The sequence below is a fragment of the Acomys minous genome (assembly GCF_964271855.1).
Source record: "Acomys minous genome assembly, chromosome: 10".
NCBI lineage: Eukaryota > Metazoa > Chordata > Mammalia > Rodentia > Muridae > Acomys > Acomys minous.
This window is the reverse complement of record NC_140491.1, coordinates 60,998,758-61,018,506: the sequence shown is the minus strand read 5'-3', so window position 1 is coordinate 61,018,506 and position 19,749 is coordinate 60,998,758. Positions and strand designations below refer to the sequence as shown.

Here is a 19,749-nt window from a genome sequence, read left to right as displayed (position 1 = left end):
GCAGCAGACTCAGGCCCCCTTCTTAGAGGCTTTGGTGCTGGGGGCTTGTAGAGCATCATGGATGGCTCTGGTGCAGGCAGCAGAGGAGACCATCACCTCGTGCCTAGTAACCAGTGGAGGGGATGGCGTGGAGAGGGTGTGCTGAGCTGGGCCTAGTCTAGCTAGGGCTGGATCTGTGTGGCCCTGTTGGGTATTCTAGGTACCATGTGGATGGAGGTGTTGGTCCCCAGCATCTGCTGAGAGGCTGTCCTGCAGCCTGCCATTTATTCCGTCTCCAAGGCCCTTTTATGCTGGTGACTGACTACACATCTTGTCAGGTTCTGGGGCACAGGCTGCGGCACATATTGCTGCCTGTCTCCTGTCCGTTCTTGTGCCACTGCAGCCCTGATAGGTGCCAGTTGGCAAGGGTGGGGTGGGAGGCTAGCATGGGTCCCTTTTCTCAGCTTTAGAGAGGTTGTGAGTGATGACTGGGTGGGAGGGAGATCCTGTCCCCACACTTGCTGTTGTCACCTAGACAGCAACCTCTCCAACTACCTGGGGGATGTGGAGGGAGTATAGGCAGCCTGTGTGCAGAGATCCATTGGGGTGACATTCTTGATGGAGGTTCAGTCTTATGGGCATAATAGGCTCCAGCCAAGCCAGACATGGGGATCTGAGAGGCAAGGGAAGTTCCTTGGGCTTAGCCCGGGACCCCAGGCTGTGGGTAGCGTGTAGTGTTTACACACACGGCACGGTACCAGGAAGCAGAAGGATATGAGGTCGAGTCCCCTGGAGACAGCCCTGTCATCCTATGGGGTCTCTGTTGGTTTCCACGATCTGCAGTGTGGGCTCTGTCCATGTGGCATTAGGGATGATGGGTGTGGATGGTGATTGGGAAGTTCAGTTCCCACTGGCAGAGGCTCTGGCAGCCAGGCCCCTGTATTTGTTGGGTACTTGCATTGTACGTTCTGGCCAGTCACGAGGACCTGGGCAAGGGGAAGATGAATGTGCTGGTGTGGTTTGCTGAGGAGTCACAAGGGCACGGTGAGCTCCGGTGAGCACCGCCGCCAAGAGGAGGGTGCATATGCCGGGGCCAGGGCTTCTGGTTTGAGGGAGCTTGACTTCCGACCCTGGTGCCCAACAGATGCTCCACCCTCCAGGCTCAGCCCTGCTGCTGTCAGCCATGTGGCCCTGGATTCCACTATACTATATCATTTGTATGTCTGGAAAACAGTGATGCTCAGCGGGCGTGGGAGGGTTTGGGGATGTCCCCATAGGGGTGCTCTCTGCCTGAGAGTATCTTCTCTGCCCTGACCACCCCAGAGCCCCCACTGTTAGTGTCCCATGGAGCCACTTCAGTTTGTGGTAGGTGGGCGGGACCTGGGTGGGTATGGCCCAGGGCCCCTCCGAGTGTGATTTGAAACTGGTCAGGACTGCAGATGAAGATGGGGACTGTGTGGGAGGGCAGGAAGCCCGGCTGGGGTTCCGTGGGTTCCACGACAGAGCTGCGGGCAGGTGGGTGATGGGGACCTGTGAGCTACCAGGAGCGACGACGTGGCTCAAATTGAAACAATCATTTCTCTTCCTGTTAAATAGAAACTGCCTTCGAGAGTCTGTAGCCTCGGGGCCCCTTCGCCCTGCCACAGTTGGGGTTTTTCTCGAAGTCCCCCCATCTCCCCTCCCGCCTACACTCCTCCAAAGTCTGGGCAGGCGCCACTGAGTGTTGGGGACAGACATTTCGAGGGGACAGCCTGGAGGGGAGGCTTCTGGGTCCAGAAGAGGCCTCTGCCTGGCCTTAGGTAAGCATCCTTCCAGGTCCCAGGCTAGAATGTTGTCCCCTCGGCCCCTGCCCCCCTCAGCCTGGCACATCGTGACTGGGATTTTCAGGGCCTGGGCTGAGGGTGGTTTCTGTAGGCCTGAGTTGTCAGAAAGGTGAGCACAGGCTCGCTGCCAGCTCCTTCTCTGGTCTTGGGAAGGCCCTGTCCTCCCAGAGCTGAGGCCTGGCTGCAAGACAGGGCAGCAGGTCCTTCCTTCCTGGTGTGATGTTTTTACTAGTCCCCTCGCGACCATGCCAGTTTAGAGAGGACACAGGATGGGGACCCAAGCTGCTGTGACTGTCACCAGATGTGTCTCTGTTACTCTGCAGTCTGTTTCTGAGGTGTTGGCTGTTACCTGTCCCGTGTGAGTGTGAAATGTACAGGGTCGGGAGGGCATCACACAGCTTCTCAGTGGCCCTGTCCCTCTGGTCATACCCTCTATGGCTTTTCTCCCATTCACGCAGCCTGGGGATGAATGGATGTGATTCCTATCCTTTGCCTGCTCCTGGCCCTGGCAGCCCCTGGCAGCCTACAAGGCAGGAAAGAGGCTTGGCCTGGCTGTTTGGCAGCAGGCTGGGTTAGACTGCCTGCTATCCCGGGCAGTGCTATAGAACTGTGCTCAGGGATGGGCTGGCCACGCAAGGGTCCCTTGCTTGGGCTTGGAAGGCGATGCTCAGGATTTTCTAGGGTCCTGGAGCTGTTTCTCTGCTCTCCTGACTTTTAGCACTGGGCAGGGTAGTGAAGCCGCCTGACTGTTGCTGCTCAGTCATCTCTGTGGCAGAGAAGGAAGGGTGCTTTTCACTATAGTTAGGCGCCTCAGAGCTATCCAGTTGGGAGTCCCGGTCCTTAAGATACCCTGTGGGACAGCTATGTGGTCTGCACAATGAGGACAAACATCCATCAAGGTTTCTTCTCCCCTGGGTAGGTGAGAGGACAGTACCCAGGTCAGGAGCCAGGTGCTGGGCAGCACTCTGGGATGGTATTTTTTTGCCCATAGCTAGTGCCAGGGCCCTGTAGCAGCCCTCCCAGGCCTCCAAGGACAAGCCTGCCTGAAGGCCCTCGCTAGGGACCACCTTCACAGGTGCCCATTTATCTTTTCCAAAGAAACTACCTTGCCCTCGATGGAGACACCTTGAACTCACAAGAAGAGGTGACAGCAAAGGAGCCAGCAATTGGGCCTGTCTGGAATGCTCAGGTTAGAGCTGGGCTAGGTGTCTGCTGCTGGCCTGAGGCTGTGAGCAGCTGGGAGTCTTCTCTTTGCTGCCCCCTAGTTGTACTCGGACAAAGGAAACATGCCATGCAGCCAGGGCCTGGAGGGAGTCCAACTCTACCTGGCCAGAGTGTGCCCTCCGTCCACCAACATTATATATATATATTGTATGTATGTATGTATGTATGTGTGTATGCATATGATATATGATATATGAGCATATCTCTAAGCCATGAAGAGTTTAGGAATGAAGACAGCTCTTATGGTTTGGTGCTGGGTCATGAGCATATCAGCAACTAGACATCCCAGACAGTGACCACCATGGTTGGCCCAGAGGGTGATGATACTGACTGACAGGAATGGGGGGTGATGTGGGAGACCTTGGGAAACAGCCTCTGTGGACTGTGGGCTTTGGGAAGAGTTGGCATGGAGGGAAGCCTCCTGTCGACACGGTGGCCCTCACACCTGAGTGTGCTAGTATCTTCCCTTCTCAGCTCTTAAGTGACTGCTGCCCGGCATAGTCACAGCCTGGGCATGGGGGCCTCCTCCTTACCTCCTTGGTCTTGGCTATGCTTCTCACTTCTCTTACTGTGGCCTGGCTCTAGCCACACCTGTACTACCAGGTCCAACCATAGTACCACCCAGGGCTGTATGGGAGGTAACTGCTAGGCTAGGCACTATTTCCTGTTCCTCCTTGTGCTGCTCCCTGACCAGCCCAAAACTCACTGGATATGATCAGGAGAACCCAAAGTGCCATCTCTTTGCCACTTGCAGAACGTGTCAGCAGCCTCTTTGGGCTCCAGCCTCCATCTGTACAGTGGGTTAGAGCAAGGTGTTCTTCAGAGCATGGTGATGAGGATACTGATAGTGTACTGATGGTGATGGTGATGGAGAGAGGTGGCGGTGGGAATGGTGGTGATGATGATGATGATGATGATGATGATGATGATGATGGTAGCCGTGCTGATAATTGTAATGTTGATGATGCAGTGATATTGTTAAAGGTTGTGGTAGAGATGTTGGTGGTGATGTTAAAAGTTGATAGCTGTGTTGATTGTGATGATGGTGGTGATGGTAGTGATGCTGTTAATGAGGGTGATGATGGTGGTGACTGGGATGGTGATGGTGTTGATTGTGATGGGGTGGTGATGGCAATTGTGATGATGGTGATGACAGTGATGATGTTGAAGATTGATTATGATGATTGCAATAATGGTGGTGGTGGTGGTGATGGCATTGATTATATTAATGGTGATGAAATGATAGTGTTGATAGTGGTGATGGTAATTTTGATGACAGTGATGATACTGAGGTAGCAATCATTGGTACTTCTTAAGGCTCTCACAGCCATGCTCTTGTCTTGTGCCTTATAGTGGATATTGTTTTCCATGCATACAGCACGAAGGCCTTGGTGATCCAATCTCTGTGAAAACCATTGCAGTGGTACACTGTACACTAGGAGTTAAGAATTTGGTCAGGACAGTGGGGCTTAGGGTTTATACCCCGACTGAGGTTCAGAGAAGGTCAAAGGATGAGACAACCCTTCCTTGAAGTTACCTTGTAGAGGTTCTTATTGGGTCCCCTGCAGATCTGGCTTGTAGACCCTGTCTACCTTCGTGTCTGCCCCTGATGATAGGCTACACAACCAATGCTCTCCACATACGGTAATCCTCCCTTAGAGAGAGGCCTTGAATAATGCCCCCAAGCCCCTCACTGTCCCTTCATACCTCCTCACTAGTCGGTCTTCCCCAGTTTCACACTCTGAGCTAGGCCTGCGTACTTCAGCCACACAGGGCTCAGCCTCCTGTGTGCCCCCTGCTTGCTCTCTGCATATGGCCTGGTGCTTAGCTGCAGAGACAATTGTTGATCTCTTGGGATGATCATTGCTGGCCTTCCCACTGGGCCTCTGGGACATCTCTGCTGTGCTGAGGAAGGTTGGATGGGCCAGGGCCAGGGAGTTAGTTAGCTTTGGACTAGTCAACCCTTCTCTGTGGGGCATGCGGGTGGGTACCTGGGATTGCAGCCTTACATTCATTTCCTGTGGGTACCCATGGTTGCCTGGGGCGAAGGAGATCCGTGTTTGCTCACTGTGCCTTTGTTTTCCTCTCCCTGCTGCTTCTCTCAGGGCTTTGTGGGCTCAGAACAGGGGGCTGCTGCATTCTGGCCCCTGTGGGCTGACAGACTTTACTGGGACTGGATCAGGCTCACTCCTGACTGGTTGAGTTCTCTGCTTGAGGGGCCCCTGTGGTGACCTGCCTGTACTAGTTGGGTTGGAGTCAGTCTCACTTTTTTTCTGATCACCCAGGAGAGTCTGGTTGGCCTGGGGCTTCCTGATTGGCTGGGGCTTTTGAGGGAAGGGGTGGGTGACCCCAGAACAGGCCCCTAGAGTGGTGAGCTGAAGCTGAGGGGGGGGGGGCGAAGACAGTGAATGAGCCAAGCTCACAGGTGAGGTGACCACTGAGGGGTCCCTCCTCAGGGAGTGGAAGTCAGGCTTGTTGTAGGAGGGCTGGGCACACAGGGCCACCAGGGGCTGTTGTCTGGGCTGCCCATTTTACAGAGGAGAGAACTAAGTCTCAGGGGTCGCTTTGGCATCAAGTGTGGGCAGCAGCCCTTTCTCAGTGTGGTTAGCACTGGCGGTGTGATGTTTATCTGTCTGCCTACCAGAACCTGAAGCTGTCCCCTCCCACACTTTGGGGCCCGTGGCCTGCCTTCTTCCTCCCTTCTCTTCTGACCACCCTTGGCCTCCTCAAGCCCTGGTGGCATGGACCAGGGCTATCACTCTCCTCCACGGCCACCACTTCTCCCTCCCAGGGCTTCAGGGGAAGCAGTACTTCCGGAAGGTGGAGGCTGGAGGTGGGCAGCCCAGGAAGCTCTGAGGACCCATGAGCTACCCACTGCAAAGTTTCAGTTCCGGGGGCGGGGGTACCCCCAGGTGGGGGGTAAAGGCACTGTGCCTAGAACATGACAACTATCCTGGTGCTGGCTCACTGTGTGGGCTTTGGCTGCATGCTGAGTACCCTCCTCAGGCCCCTCCTTGGTGGCCCCATATTATCCACTTCCCATGTGCCCTCCCTGCCAGGCTCTAGGTTGAGCAGCAACATGGTCCACTTTTGTTCACCCAGACACACAGCCTGCTTAGACCCTGCTGTGCCATAGGGCTGTGGATGACTGAGTTCCCCTCTCTAGAAGCTGAGGTTCCCTGGCTACCGTGAAGGTGCTGTGGGGCTCACCCACTTCAGCTGCAGTGGGCTGGCACTTCCTGCACCCTGCCTGCCAAGCAGAGGCTGGAAAGGAGTTGGTGGGATTTCCCTGGGGCTCCTGCTGTGGGTCCTGCTGCAGGCTGGCATTCTGCCAACACAGTGAGGCATCAGGACTGCTGGGGGTGGCGCTCCTCGCTTGCATATAACCTCAGTAGTGCCTGGCATCAGCATTTCAGTTTTATTAGTGTCCCTCAGCCTCCTGCACCTTACCCTCTGAGGTCTAAGGAACTGCCCTGGGTACCGGGCTCGAGGCAGTCCATCTATGCTCTGTTTAAATCTCTAAGCAGTCATACTGTGGCCAATTTTGTACCAAGGGAGCGCTCTCTGCCCTCTCGTGATGTGTGTGGGATGATGGGCATCTTCCTTTCAAAAATAGGCTCTCTGCTCTTTGTCTGTCCGTGTGGCACACATAAGCCCCCTGGCTACATTCCTTCCCCAGGGTCCCTAGCTACTGTGGTCAAAGACCTGCAGAGGTATCTTGCTATACAGGATTATGTATGTGTTCCTTGTGCCTCATAATCTGAGGTTTGGAGTTCCCCTCAGTCAGTTTCCTGAGGCTTTTCTGCCATTTCTTGGGCAGGAAGTATGTGTGTCCTGTGGTTCCCGGGTCTGAAGCTGGCACGTTGCAGCCCTAGGCTCCATCCTTACAAGCCCGATGGCAGAGGGGTGTGGAGGTTGGAGGTTTTCCTTAAGCAGTGGAGATGGCTGCTGTCAACAACCCTGCAACTCCAAAGAGAGGCTGTCCGAACTGTGCCTTATGGGACCCCATGGCTTATCAGAGTGGTGACAGCTAAGTGCCAGACAAGGCAGAGCATGTACTCAGCACACATGTACATGTGCACATAGACGTGGCATGCATGCACATGGCTTGCATGCATACAGGGATGAGCCAGGAGGCTTCCTTTGCAAGGATGTAAAGGCATTTCTTGCTCAATCCCTTCCTGGTTAGTTTCTCCCTGCAGAAGGATCCAGAAAACACACCCAGCCCATTGTCACCCAGGCTCTGGGAAGGTGTCTGCAGTGGACATTCTTTGTAAACAGGAAAGCCTGGGGTGGAGGCCTGGGGCAGTGGGGACCTGCCAAGGTAGGCCTTGCTCTGGTGGCAGCCCCCTTCACACTGGAGCTCCAGGGGCTTACAGTCTGCTTGGAACAACTGCAGGGCAGGGCGCTTGGCTCTGTACCACCAGGCTTCGGGCAGGGTGGAGGGCTGGGGGAGAGGTGCCTAAGGAACCTCCACACAGAGACAGCCGCATTCCCAGACTGGAGGCTTGGCTCTTGCTCCTGCTGTCTCCCTTTCTTCCTGAAGTCTTTCCCTGAGCCACCTTGGCCTGCTTTCTCCTCCATTGCTTTGGCTCACTTCCTTAGCACTTCCCAACTTGAGCCAGGTATGGGTGGTGCCTTGAAGGGCCAGAGGAGCTTTGGGGGTACAGCTGGTAGCTGGCAGCTTTGCAGCCTGCCTCCCTCCCTCCTCTCTTCATCCTGTCTTGCTGCTCCTATAGCAAATCTCAGGCTCGAGGAGTTTTACACAGACCCTGTTGCAGGCCCCCTCCCCTCACCCCACTCCAGGTGTTCCCTGTGGCTGCAAGGATTCCTCCTTGAATGCCTGAGCAGAAACACTTGTCATGGCTAAATGAGAGCCACCCTTAGTGTGACAAGTTGCCCTAGACCTCTTGTCACTCCTGTTGTCCAAGCCCTCCCATGAACAGGGTGGTGCCAAGAGCCTGAGGAATCAGGGATTTCTCTTCTGGTCATGCCCTCATCGTGTTCTCAAAGACCAGGAAAAGTAGGCCTTTTCAGGGCTCAGAGTTAGCAAAATGTGTCCCTCAAATGGGCTAAAAGGGGTTACAAATGAGGGCTTAGCCTGGTGGTGTGCAGGGTCTCAGAGTAGCACACATCTCAAACGATGAAACAGGCACGGGGAGGGGAAAGCTGGCTTAGGTCTCCTCATCTGTGGGAAGAGGCTGCAATGGGTCAGTCCTGTGGCCTCCAGGTATCCCTGTGGTATGGAAATGGTTATGGTTGCCTGGCCTAGGGGCAGATGCAGATTGTGGTAAGTTTGCCTTTGGGGTGGTTCTTATTCACGAACCTTCTTGGATCCTTCTTCTGTCATAGGTAGGAGATGGTTGCTTTTCTGACAGGGTTACAAGAACTCAGTTGACGTCAAAACAAAGACATTCCAGGCTTGTGTAAGCAATTGGATTTTGTATTTGTTCCTTTAAGACACATTCTTCTGTCTGGCTGCCCGACATCCCTTCCTTGAGGCTCTTACCCCATCTTGGAATGGAGTTTAATGGCTTATCGAGCTGGTCTGTAGCTCCTGTCTTGCCTAGAAGGTGCTACTACTGCTTGGTTCTGGGATTGAGATTTTTTTCTTACGTATTGTGTGAACGTGTACTGTGAGTATGCAGTCCCCATGGAGGCTGGAAGAGGGCATCAGACCCCCTGGAACTGCTGTTATAGACAATTGTGAGCCACCACGTGGGTGCTGGGAACCAAACCCTGGTCCTCAGTAAGAGCAGGCAGTGCTCTGAACCATAGAGCCATCTCTCCAGCCCTTTGTTTTTGAGGTAGGGCCTCACTTTGTAGATCAGGCTGGTCTTGAATTCACAGAGATCCTTCTGCTTCTGCCTCCTTAGTTCTGGGATTAAAGGTGTGCGCCACCCCGCTCAGCTAGTTCTGGATTTCTTAAATTGGCTTGTTTTTGTTTGTTTTGTTTTGTTTAACAAGCTGGTTTGTTCCCAGTTTTGTAAGTGGCAAGGGTTCCTGGCAGGCCAAATGAAGCTCATTTGCTGATGGAATTGGTTCCTTCTGTCAGTCAGGGCAGCAGTGGGACTTCCTTACTGCATCCTTCTCTTGAAGGGAAGCAGGGAAGAAGTCCTGGGAGCCTTTGGATGGAAATAGGTTAGGCTGCTCTCTGAAGGGCTGGCCCTTGTGGCAGGGCCTCTGTAGCATTCCTGGCTTGGAATTGGTATTGGTCCAGTTGCTGGGATCACCCACCACTGTGCTGGGCCCCAGGTTCAGGATGGGCCAGAGTCAAGTCTGGTCTGAGAGTCCCATCCACAGTGCCAGTGTTGTCTCAGGACTGGTGTGGTGCCCTCCAGTGTCCCCTCTGGGCTTCTGCCTGCTTGGGTCACATGATAGGACACAGCCAGGATGAGCTGGGTGTCGAGTAGTACAACCAGCCTGTGTCCCTTATCTGGGGTTAGCCACTCACTGCATACACCTGCCGTTCCTCGCCGTTCAGCAGAAGCAAGTGCCATGGCAGTAAGGTGACAGAAAAGGCCAAGACTCTAAGAGATGAGAAGAAAGGGAGGGAAATGGGGATGGCAACTCCCACTGAGCACCTGCTGCTTCTAGCATGCCATGCATCTCTGCTCTGTGCAGCCTCCTCAGGGTCTTTTCCAGGGCTTGCCAGGCCTGTGGGCAGTAGACCGCACACCTAAGAACCTCTCCAGGCTCTGGAGTTGGGGAGGCCTGACTAAGATTTTTCACATTTGAAACCCTGCATGGAAGGTTGGCATGTGGGTCCTAGGCCCACCCCTGCTCCGTGGGTTGCCGGTCTCGTGCTTGGCACACTCTCAGCCCCTTCACAAAGCCACCTGGAAGCTCCCCTCCCACATGGGAAGGGCCAGTGTCACCTTTTCTGTTGGTCCCTTCCTTCTTTTAGGCCCTACAAGGGTCAAATGGGCCCCAGTGCATGGAGTGAGGGGAGCTCGAGGGCCTGGACTCTGGAATGGTCTGGTGCTGTGGTACCCAAAAGTCCATGTCATGGGGGCCAGGGTGACAGACTTTAGAGCCTTCGGCCTGCAATACTCACCCTGGCTGTGCCCTTAGAATCCCAGAGAGTGTAAGATGGATAGCAATCAGACCTACAGGGGCCCTCCAACAATGCTTTAGCTCTTGGAGTGTGGTAGAGGCATCCTGGCACTCTGGGCTTGCCTCTCTGGCTCGAACGAGTGGGAGTAGAGAGTGGCCAGGGCCTAGAGGCCGTGCTGACCCTCCTTCCTGCCATTTCTTGTCTTGCAGACTTCTCCACCCAGGTCAACTCTTCATCCCTCAGCTCTCCAGCGGGTCGAGGCTCCATGGCTGCCCCCTCGCTTCACCCCTCCCTGGGCCCGGGAATCGGCTCTCCACTGGGCTCCCCCGGGCAGCTGCACTCGCCCATCAGCACCCTGAGCTCTCCCATCAATGGCATGGGTCCACCCTTCTCTGTCATCAGCTCCCCTATGGGCCCGCACTCCATGTCGGTACCCACCACACCCACACTGGGCTTCGGGACTGGTAGCCCTCAGGTGAGTGCTGGGCTGGGGAGTGGGATGGAAAGTGGGAACTTCATCTGCAGGCCATGAGCCTGTGTGTGTGGGGGGGGTGGATAGTCAAAGCAGTCACTTCTACTTTTTCTTCATGAGAGTGGGCTACAGAACGAAAGCTAGCCTCAGAGAGTCGTGCTGGTAGGGAAAGGACTGGGCCTCACTCTGGCTGACCCAGACTGGCCTCTATAGCTCTGTCAGTTGACGTTTCTTGCAGCTGGTCTTCTGCTCAGCCTGAAGCCTGTCCCCATGACTGTGGCACACTCTGGAGTATCTGCTTCCTTAAGCTTGGGCCCATCTTCCAGGATCCCTCAGGCCTCATAGGTCCCTCTTCCTAGGCCACTGGGCTCAGCCCCTTCAGGGAAAGCACACCCTGGCTCAGCAATGTCTGTCCCTAGGTTCTCCTGAGGCCCCTGGTGGCAGCCTGTGCCTGGGCTCTGGCTCTGTGGATGCTGGCTCTCTGCAGGGCTTGGCTTCCCTCTCTGTGGGCCTAGCAGGGCCCTTGTCCTGCTGTGGGCACTCCAGGGAGTTGGAGTCGTTCTCAGCCTCCTCTTTTTGGGGGCTCCTTCCTGAAACAGGCCTGGGATCTGCTGTCTGCTCTGAGTGTCTCAGTGTGGGTTCTGTCCATTTTTCCCATCCCCAGTAGCTTTGTTGTGGCACTTCACACTGGCACACCTGGAACCACAGGGCTAGCAGTGCCTACATGTTCCTTAGATTACCAAGGCCTCATGCCACGAGCCACACCATCTGCTATGTCCCCATTCTTGTGAGCACTTGTGTGTGCATGTGTAGACCATTCACTGCCTCACCAGGTAGCCTGTTGGGACTGGCCTGAGCCTCTTAAGCCTTTCTTCCAGACAATCTGGCAGGTTTTTCTATGCTGATCCTATCTAAGCCCTTTTGCCCCCCCACCCCTGTGTGTGTGTGTGTGTGTGTGTGTGTGTGTGTGTTCGTGTTCAATGTACATGCATACTAGTACAAGCACCTGTGTGCATAGAAGAGCTGGGGTTCCTGCTCATGAGCAGTCCATTATTTACCCTGTCCCCTACTCCTCACCTTGCCCACCAGAAGTGGGCAGACGGCCTGAGGTGCTGCTAGCAAGAAGTAGGCCTGACCACCTGGCCACCTCCCCGTGTTATTTTTATCATAGGTGATCTATGCCCTTGCTAACTGTGGATGCCATAGGTAGAGAGATGAAGACCTGATCTTCACAGCTCCCTGGCTTCCGTGTTGGTACCTCTTGGCTCTCTGTTCCATGAGGTTCCTTGCTGGGTCTGGATATAGCTATATCCGGCCACAGTCACCTGGTGCCCGAGCCTCATTTTGTACCTCATTTGTGGTGTCTCCTTTGGTCTTGGGGCTCTACTAGGACAGGGCCAAGGGGATGTTCCCTCCTGCTCTCCAGACCTGCCTATCTGGCCATGCTGGCGTCCCTGTCACTTTCCAAGTGCCCAGATGTGGGGCTTAGGAGGCACTGAGGTCTCTGATCCTCCTGATCTCCCACTGTGGGTGTTTGGTGATGCCTGTAGCCAGCCAGATAGGGAACGAAGCCGTGAGGAGCATGCAGAGCCTGAGAGCAGAGGGAGGCCTAAGAACTGCTCTGGGTATCCCATCAAGTGGGGCGAGTTGAGGGCTAGCCTGGCCTGGGAGGGCAGGATGGGGTAGGGGTGGAAGAGGGAATGCCTGGTGGGGCACCGATGAGGCGGAACCGAAATAAATGCCAAGGATATGAAAGGGGAAATGGGATTGCCCCCACCCAGCGAGGCTTTGGCCTTCAGCAGAGGGCTGTCCAGCCCTGGGTCTCTTGAGAGATGGGTAGGGAGTACAGAAGTCCCAGGAGATGAAGCCTGTGGTCCATGGGGATGGTGAGGAAGGAGAGGATAGAGCACACATCTGGGAAGGATAAAAAAGCATCCTTCAAGCCGTGGAATTCCGGGATTGACCACTAGTAGAGCCCTGAGGAACCTTGCGGGTGTCTCTGGGCTGGTAGTGAGGTTGGGTGCCATAGCCCAGTCTTTGCTCTGTCCTGACATCGGGGTTTCACCGGGCCCAGAGCTAAGACCTCCAGGAGCCTCCAGGGTTAGGCTTCCCATACAGTAAGTGGAGTGGAGGGTGTGTGCAGTCTTGCCTCCCTGCTGCCCTGGGAGTCCCACGTAGGACCGTCAACCAGTTAGCATATGGACTGCTCTCTTCTCCAGTGAGCTGCCCTGCCTGCCACCAGGGCCTGCCTTATCCCTACAACTCCTGCTGACACAGCCTGGGGTCTCTGTAGGCCTCCAGGCTGCCCAGCAGTCCACCTAAAGCTAGCCAGAGTGAGGTATTCTTGCAGAGCCTCACTGCCTGGCTCACAGCACTGGCCAGCTCGGCTGAAACATTTTGAATGCTACCCCCCCCACCGCCCCCCGCCCCCGAGCTTTTCCTGTCCCATGAGAAAGGTGGGGGGGGGGCAGGAGGCCCCGAGGAAGGAGGTGAGGTTCCCCTTGCAGGGGGCAGCAGGGGCTATGCTAGGGCAGTGCAGCTGTACAGCTGGTTTTTCTGCCTCCGTCAGGGGTTTTCAGAAGTGGGGGGACTACCCAGCTGGGCTCGGCAGCCCTGGCAGATAGGCAGGCAGAGGGAAGCGCTTCTGGGCCCTGTGCTTTACTGCAGAGCTGGGCTGTAGCTGCGGAACCAAAACTGCTGTGTCATTGCGACGCTGCAGCTGTTGCCTGGGTGACAGGGTGAGTTTCCCACGCTTGCCCCCAGCGGCCAGCGGGCTGGGAGAGGCAAAGGTTGTGCCAAGATGGCCATATTGGCCCTATAGCTTGATGTCCACCAGCTCTCCTCACTTGTGTCCTGCTCCAGATACCAGTGTCGTGCGGGGTGGGGGTGGGGTGGGGTGGGGGTGGTATGAAGGAAGCAGGAGGAGCCCAGCCCTCTGCCTCCCTGAGCCTGGGCCTCTTATCCTCACGTGGATGGTGGGGGAGCCCAGAGTACCTGCACTCTCATGTGCTGGGTGGAAATGGGAGTTCCTAGGTGGGTAGTGGGGTGTGTAAGTGAGCCTCCTGTTCGGGACTGAGAGGCATGAGATCCCTGGCTCTGTGAGCTCTTTGGTTCTGTGCAGTGGCCTCGGTCTGTTGGGAGGGGTCCTCTTAGCCATGTGGCCCGAGTGAGGCTCTGCAGAGTGGAGTGCTTTCTTGTAGGAAGCCCAGCAGTCCTCAGTGCCTGAGAGTGCTAACCTACCCCCCCCCCCACCCCCGACTCGTGCCCTTGCAGCTCAGCTCACCTATGAACCCCGTAAGCAGCAGTGAGGACATCAAGCCCCCGCTGGGCCTCAATGGCGTCCTCAAGGTTCCTGCCCACCCCTCAGGAAACATGGCCTCCTTCACCAAGCACATCTGTGCTATCTGTGGGGACCGCTCCTCAGGTAGGACTGCCTGGTGGGCAGGGGCACAATACCTGCCTAGAGCTCACAGGGTCTCCCTAGGGGTTTCCACTGGGCTGGGTCCAAGGAGACAGGAACCCAGGGTTGCCTCCTATGCCCTGTAGAAAGGGGTGGGTTGGGAGCTCCAGGGGCCTCGCTTTGCTCTCAGTTAAGGTGGATGCTAGGATGGAAGGGTGGTCGAGAGGCATGCCAGGAGAAGATGGCTGGCCTCCTCTCAAGACCATGCCGGTTAAAGGGTGTCCTATGTTGTGCCGCTGAACCCCAGTAGCCTGAGAACTGAGAACCACACCCACACTCCTCCACGGCACAATAGCCCAGGCACTGTTGGTGATGCTGGTCCTTAGGGGTGGTGATCCATAGCCCCAGAAGATAAGAGAGAAGTGGACCTGCTCTCTGATGGGCAGGGAGGCCAGGCAGCGTCCAGCCTGAACTCAGACAGGGCTTCTGAAGCCTGTGGACAGAGCTCCTGCTTGCAGCACGCTCGGCACATGGGTGAGGGGCTTATCAACGCAGTTCACCCATGCCTCTACCCCACCCTACAGGCAAGCACTATGGGGTATACAGTTGTGAGGGCTGCAAGGGCTTCTTCAAGAGGACAGTACGTAAAGATCTGACCTACACCTGCCGTGACAACAAGGACTGCCTGATCGACAAGAGGCAGCGGAACCGGTGTCAGTACTGCCGCTACCAGAAGTGCCTGGCCATGGGCATGAAGAGGGAAGGTAGGCTTTGAACACCCTCCTGCCCTGCGCACTCTACTCATCAGACCTGGGAGTCCTCCTTTGTCTTCTTCATCAGCATTGTTGTGGGGGGGGGCGGGGGTGGGTGGTGTGTGTGTGTGTGTGTGTGTGTGTGTGTGTGTGTGTGTGTGTGTGCGTGCGCGCGTGTGCACGCGTGCGTGCGTATTTGAGTACAGAGCCCAGGCCTGAATTTTGCAGTTTGCCAGACTCTGGTATAGCCTGGCAGGTTCCTTTGTATGCGTCCAGTGACAAGGCTCTCTCTCTTCAGTGCTCACCTGAGCCCTGGCCTGTGTTGTTAAGACTACTGTCTGTATAGTTTGCCTGAATCATGCTAGCCCTTCCCCAACCAGATTTTCACTGAGTGCCTGCTGTGTGGCTAGGTCTTGGGATTGTAGCATAGATAAGGCAGGCCAGGCCTGTCCTACTGGCAGCTTGAGCCGAAGGGCAGGAGCTGAGCAAATGGTCCCCTTTTGAGGTTCTGGCAGGGGTGAGCCAGCACATGGCTGGGAGAGGTCATTCTTGGAGAGCACGCACCGGGGAGGAAGCACAGTAGAGGAGGCTGGAAGTAGAAGTGGGAGTGAGGGAGGTGGCAAGAGAGGCAGTGGTGCCCACGTGGTCGCTAGCTGCCCAGCTTTCTGACTGCCCAGTGAGGAGATTGTAAGGGAGGCTCGTGATGTGAGGCACATTTGGGGCAGTGGGGGAGGGGGGGTCTAGAGACCACCACAGTATCCCCCAGCTCCTGTTGAACCTGCACAGGGTCATATTGGGCTCCCCCTCTTCTCAGGGCCACTTCCAGTTTCATCTGTTAACCCACAGGTCCCCTGAGCCTGTATTATCAGCAAGATGTGTAGGAGAGCTAGGTGGCAGTCTAGGCAGCTCCCCAGAGGTCTCACATGTCAAGTTGTGTAGCCAGACCCTTACATTCCCTAGCTGTCTTGTCTCCTTCTGGCCTTGCATGTGGAACAGCAGTTCTCTGGTTAGGTGTGTGTGTGTGTGTGTGTGTGTGTGTGTGTGTGTGTGTGTGCACGTGTGCGTGTAGGTGCCTGGTTGAGCCTCTTCCATCAGTCCTAGGCCCAGGCCTCACGGGGATGGGCATTCTGGGAGGCAGGGTCTGTCACTGAGTCTCCAGTCCTGCCCCTCCAGCTTCTCAGCTCCCTGAGTTGTGCATGGGACCAATGACTATGGTGTGTCCTTCCACATTCCCACCAGTGCTTCAATTGCCCCATCTAGGACTAGCCTGAATAGGGCCAGTGCTGGGGTTAGTTAGCCTTTTTCTTCACATTGACCCCATTTTGGGTACAATCTGGTCCTCCGCTCATGAGAAGCCCTGCACTCCTATGGAATTTGTCCATGCTGTGTGGTCAGCAGGGATGTAGGGGGTTCCAGCAGCCTGGTCCTCATTCCCAGTGCTGCTGGTGGGGCAGCAGATACAGAACGTATGCTGTGGGGCTGCAATGTGTGTGTGTGTGAGTGTTCCCAGCCAGGGAGGGCATCTTGCTGGGACTGCCCTGCCTAGGGAGGGCTACACTGACCCATCCTTTTGGTACCACATGCCCTCAGGGAGCACTTACTGGTAATAGTCAACACAGCACATCCTCTAGAGGACAAGTGCTTGAGTGGGTAGACCTGGGGTGGGCCGTGGCCAGAGGTGGAAATGGGGCTGTGTGAGCCTCCCAGGAGCTGAGCCCGCTCTTTGTCAGTGCTGTTGTTCCTGGTGACGGGCACAGTTAATGGGTTCTGGGTATGAGCTCCTGTCCCTTGAAAGTGACCATTGGATAAGTGGGTAGGTCCCTGGCTTTGGTCAGCAAGAGCTCGGGAGCTGGTCCCTGACCCAGACTTGGGTGGTGAGCATGGCTCTGTGTAGGGATATGGCCAGGCTGACCTCTAAGCGTGGACAGATCAAGTACTGTGTGCCAGCTGAAGACAGCAGTGTCTGTGAAAGCCAAGGCTACTAGCTGACCTGGCATGTGGTGGACACTACAGTTCTGACCCCACGAGGGACCCTCTAGCTCACATGACCATTTCTTCCAATGCTTCCACGGTTGCTCTTGGGGGCTGATGTTCAGACTCCAGCTGCCTGGGCTTGTCAGAGATACAGGCACTGTAGAAGATGTCCCCTAGTCCCAGTGGAATGCACAGTCATGAGGTGGGGAGGCTGGACTCATCATGATACTTCCTGTGGGCGAGGCATTGGGCACCCCCGGTCCTGTTCTTGTACATAAAATGTTCACCCCCCCCCATGCCTGTGCACTACCCATCCTGCACAGAAGAAGTGGGGTACAAAGAAGAGGACTCCAGGCTGTCCATTTGCTTTTGCTGTGGTCCTTGGGCCATGCTGTGATAGTGTTTTGAGCTCTGAGAAATACTTTACCCATTCCTGTACAGAGATGCACCCCAACCCCACCCCATGCCATTGTCCCAGCTGGACAGTATAAGCCCTGTGAAGCACTCTCTTGTCCCGGATGTAGCAGCTGGGGCTGCACAGGGTATCTGTGGGCAGCTATAAGATGGTGGGAGGGCCTTCGGCCTGGTGGGCACTGCCACCCAATGGCTGGTCCTTGGTGAGGGGAAGAGACCTGTTGCATTTTCCAGTGTCCGTGGCCCTAGTCCACAGCCTGCTCTTGAGATGGCTGGCACTAGAGCAGCCTGGGAGCCGACCCTGCAGGGGTCTCTGGAAGGATTCTAAAGGGCTGGTTCCCACTTCTACCTGTATTTAGGTAGTGGACGCTGCTCCCAGCCCACCCTGGGGTCTGGACCAGTCCCCAGAGTAAATTTATGTTTGATTCCTGTTGCTCTCCCGGGCTAACCACTAGAAAGAGAGTTCTGTGAGTAGTGGGTGGGGCTGTTGGCTGCATCCTGACAGCCTTTGGAGAAGCTGTGAGGCCAGGTTCCAACCCAGGGCCTTTGGCACTAACTTAGCCCCCCATGTACCCAGCTCTGGTAGGTATCAGTCAATAAGCTTGGAGCCCGAATCTCGTGATCTCTGTCTTCCGGGCTTGATCACACATAGTGCTGAAAACCGAGGCTGGTGTAGAGGTGCTGTGAGGAGGGAGCTGACCACAAGAAGGCTGTGTCTCCCCGTGGCGTAGCCCTGCCCTGGGAGAGGCGCCCTGGCTTCAGGCTGATGAAGGATACTGCAGGCTGATAGCATCTGTGTTGGGCAATAGCAGGGGCCTGCATGTGCAAGCAGCCACGGGGACTTGTTTGGCAGCATTCCCCAGCTGGGGGTGGGCAGTGCCCTTCGCAGGCTGAGCCTGGGCCTGTTGGCTGGGGCAGGTGGTGGTAGGGCTGGGGGGCCTGCAGGTGCGATGGTCTGCAGGCTAGAGAGGCCGCACACTGCACACCCCATCCTCAGCTCCCTTCCCCTGAGGCCTCTTTGCATTTCCTTCCTGACTCTCTTAGCTTCCTGCACCCTGTCCTCTGGCTCTGGAGCATTTGGGTGCGGAAATGGCAGTTTCGTGTTTGTGTGTGTGTGTGTGTGTGTGTGTGTGTGTGTGTGTGTGTGTGTGTGCATGCACACATGTGCACGGACAAGGATGATCCCACCGTTTCCACTGTAGGGAGCTAGCCCTGGTTTGGTTGTTTCTCTAGGTTTATGACTTGCCTCTCTGGTCCGAGCGTCCCCATCTGAACTATGGGCCTTGTTGGTGGAACAGAGCAGAAGACAGCCCAAGCCTAGCTGGTAGTGGGGTCGGAACATGGCAGCCATGGTGTATTTTGTGCTGTATCTGTGTTTGTGCATGTATGCATGTCTGTCTGTGGCTTCACTCTTCTTGAGACTTGTGTCAGACTTGTCCTTGAGAGGGAGGGAAGGCCATCTCCTGAGGTGCAAGGACCTTGATGCACTGGGCGGCCTCTGGACAGCCACTGCCGGGGTGTAAGAAGGGCCGGTTGGGCTAGTGCATGTTGATGGAACCTGGTCCTGCCTATCTCAGGGCTCAGATCTGGGCTTTTAAAGGGGGAAAGGATGGCCACAGTTTCTGGCAGAGCCCCAAACAGGGGAGGCATTACTCTTGTCCCTTGTACCCTGACACCCTACCCCCTCCATCCGTTCTGCTTGGGCCTAGTGGCTGAGCAGTCCCCAAACCCTCTACTTTGATTGTGTGTCCTAAGTGAGATCCAGGTGCACTGGTCACCTCCTGCTCAGCTGCAGCTGGCTCTCAGGAGGACTGAACCTTAGGCTGCAGGCATCACCGCCAGGCGGAGGGAACCTCAGTCTCTGAGGCAGCCACCTCCCCCGCAAGGCCTGCGCGGGCTTGGAAGGATAAGGAGGCTCTGTATTTACAGACGCCTCCCGCCCGAGGCTTCCCGGCGCCAGTGGAGCATAAGTCAAACATGAGTGCGTCTAAAAGGTGATTGAGCTGGCAAAACATAAATCCCCCGCTCCCTCTGCCCCCTCCGCCGTCTATAAATAAAACGATAATATTTATAACGATGCCGCCCTGAGCTGCTGGGGCCCTTGGAGGCTTCAAAGTGCTTCACAAAACATTTGCTAATTAATTCTCAGCTGCCCCCGCATGGGAGGCAGGTGTGAGGAGCCCCTCACCCACCCAGGGCCAAGCTCTCAGGGATAGCTGGCTGCTCTTAGGGCCTGCGCTCTGGGTTGCCTTCCTCAGGGCTTCCCACATCCCAGGGCAGTCTCTGAGAGCAAGGAAGTCCCTTTCTGGGGAGTGAAACTGGGCCAGCAGGGTGGAGCCAGCCTGCTCAGGTGCTTCCTTCAGAGCCCTCTGGAAGGCAGGCTCTGCACTGACGTTTTACAGGAAGTGGGGGCACAGAGATGCTAAAGGAGTTGCCTGAAGCACCGCAGCTGCTCAAAGTGGACCGTCTAGTTCCAGAGCACATAGTTTGCTGTGGCACTTGCTTTTCTCATCTGGGACCCTGAGCCTGTTGAGTTGTCATTGTCTTAGCCTGAGGCCGAAGAGTCTGTCATCTGGCTTTGGGATGCCGATGCCTGCCATTGGTCTGTTCAGATGCCCGTCAGTGGGGCTGCTTAGTATTGGTGGGCTGATTTC

General features: G+C 55.9%; 1 protein-coding gene across 3 annotated transcripts in view; it reads left to right on the top strand.

Moving 5' to 3' along the window:
- Window positions 1–19,749, top strand: part of RXRA (retinoid X receptor alpha) — an 86,208-nt gene that overhangs the window by 50,396 nt on the left and 16,063 nt on the right. For 2 of the 3 annotated variants that reach the window (XM_084798791.1, XM_084798793.1), the window contains exons 2-4: window positions 10,293–10,558; window positions 13,829–13,979; window positions 14,540–14,719. In XM_084798791.1, coding sequence (XP_084654917.1) covers window positions 10,293–10,558; window positions 13,829–13,979; window positions 14,540–14,719 — 597 coding nt within the window. Of the gene's footprint in view, window positions 1–8,404; window positions 8,453–10,292; window positions 10,559–13,828; window positions 13,980–14,539; window positions 14,720–19,749 lie in introns of those variants that run through there. The other variant, XM_084798792.1, reaches the window with a different exon arrangement.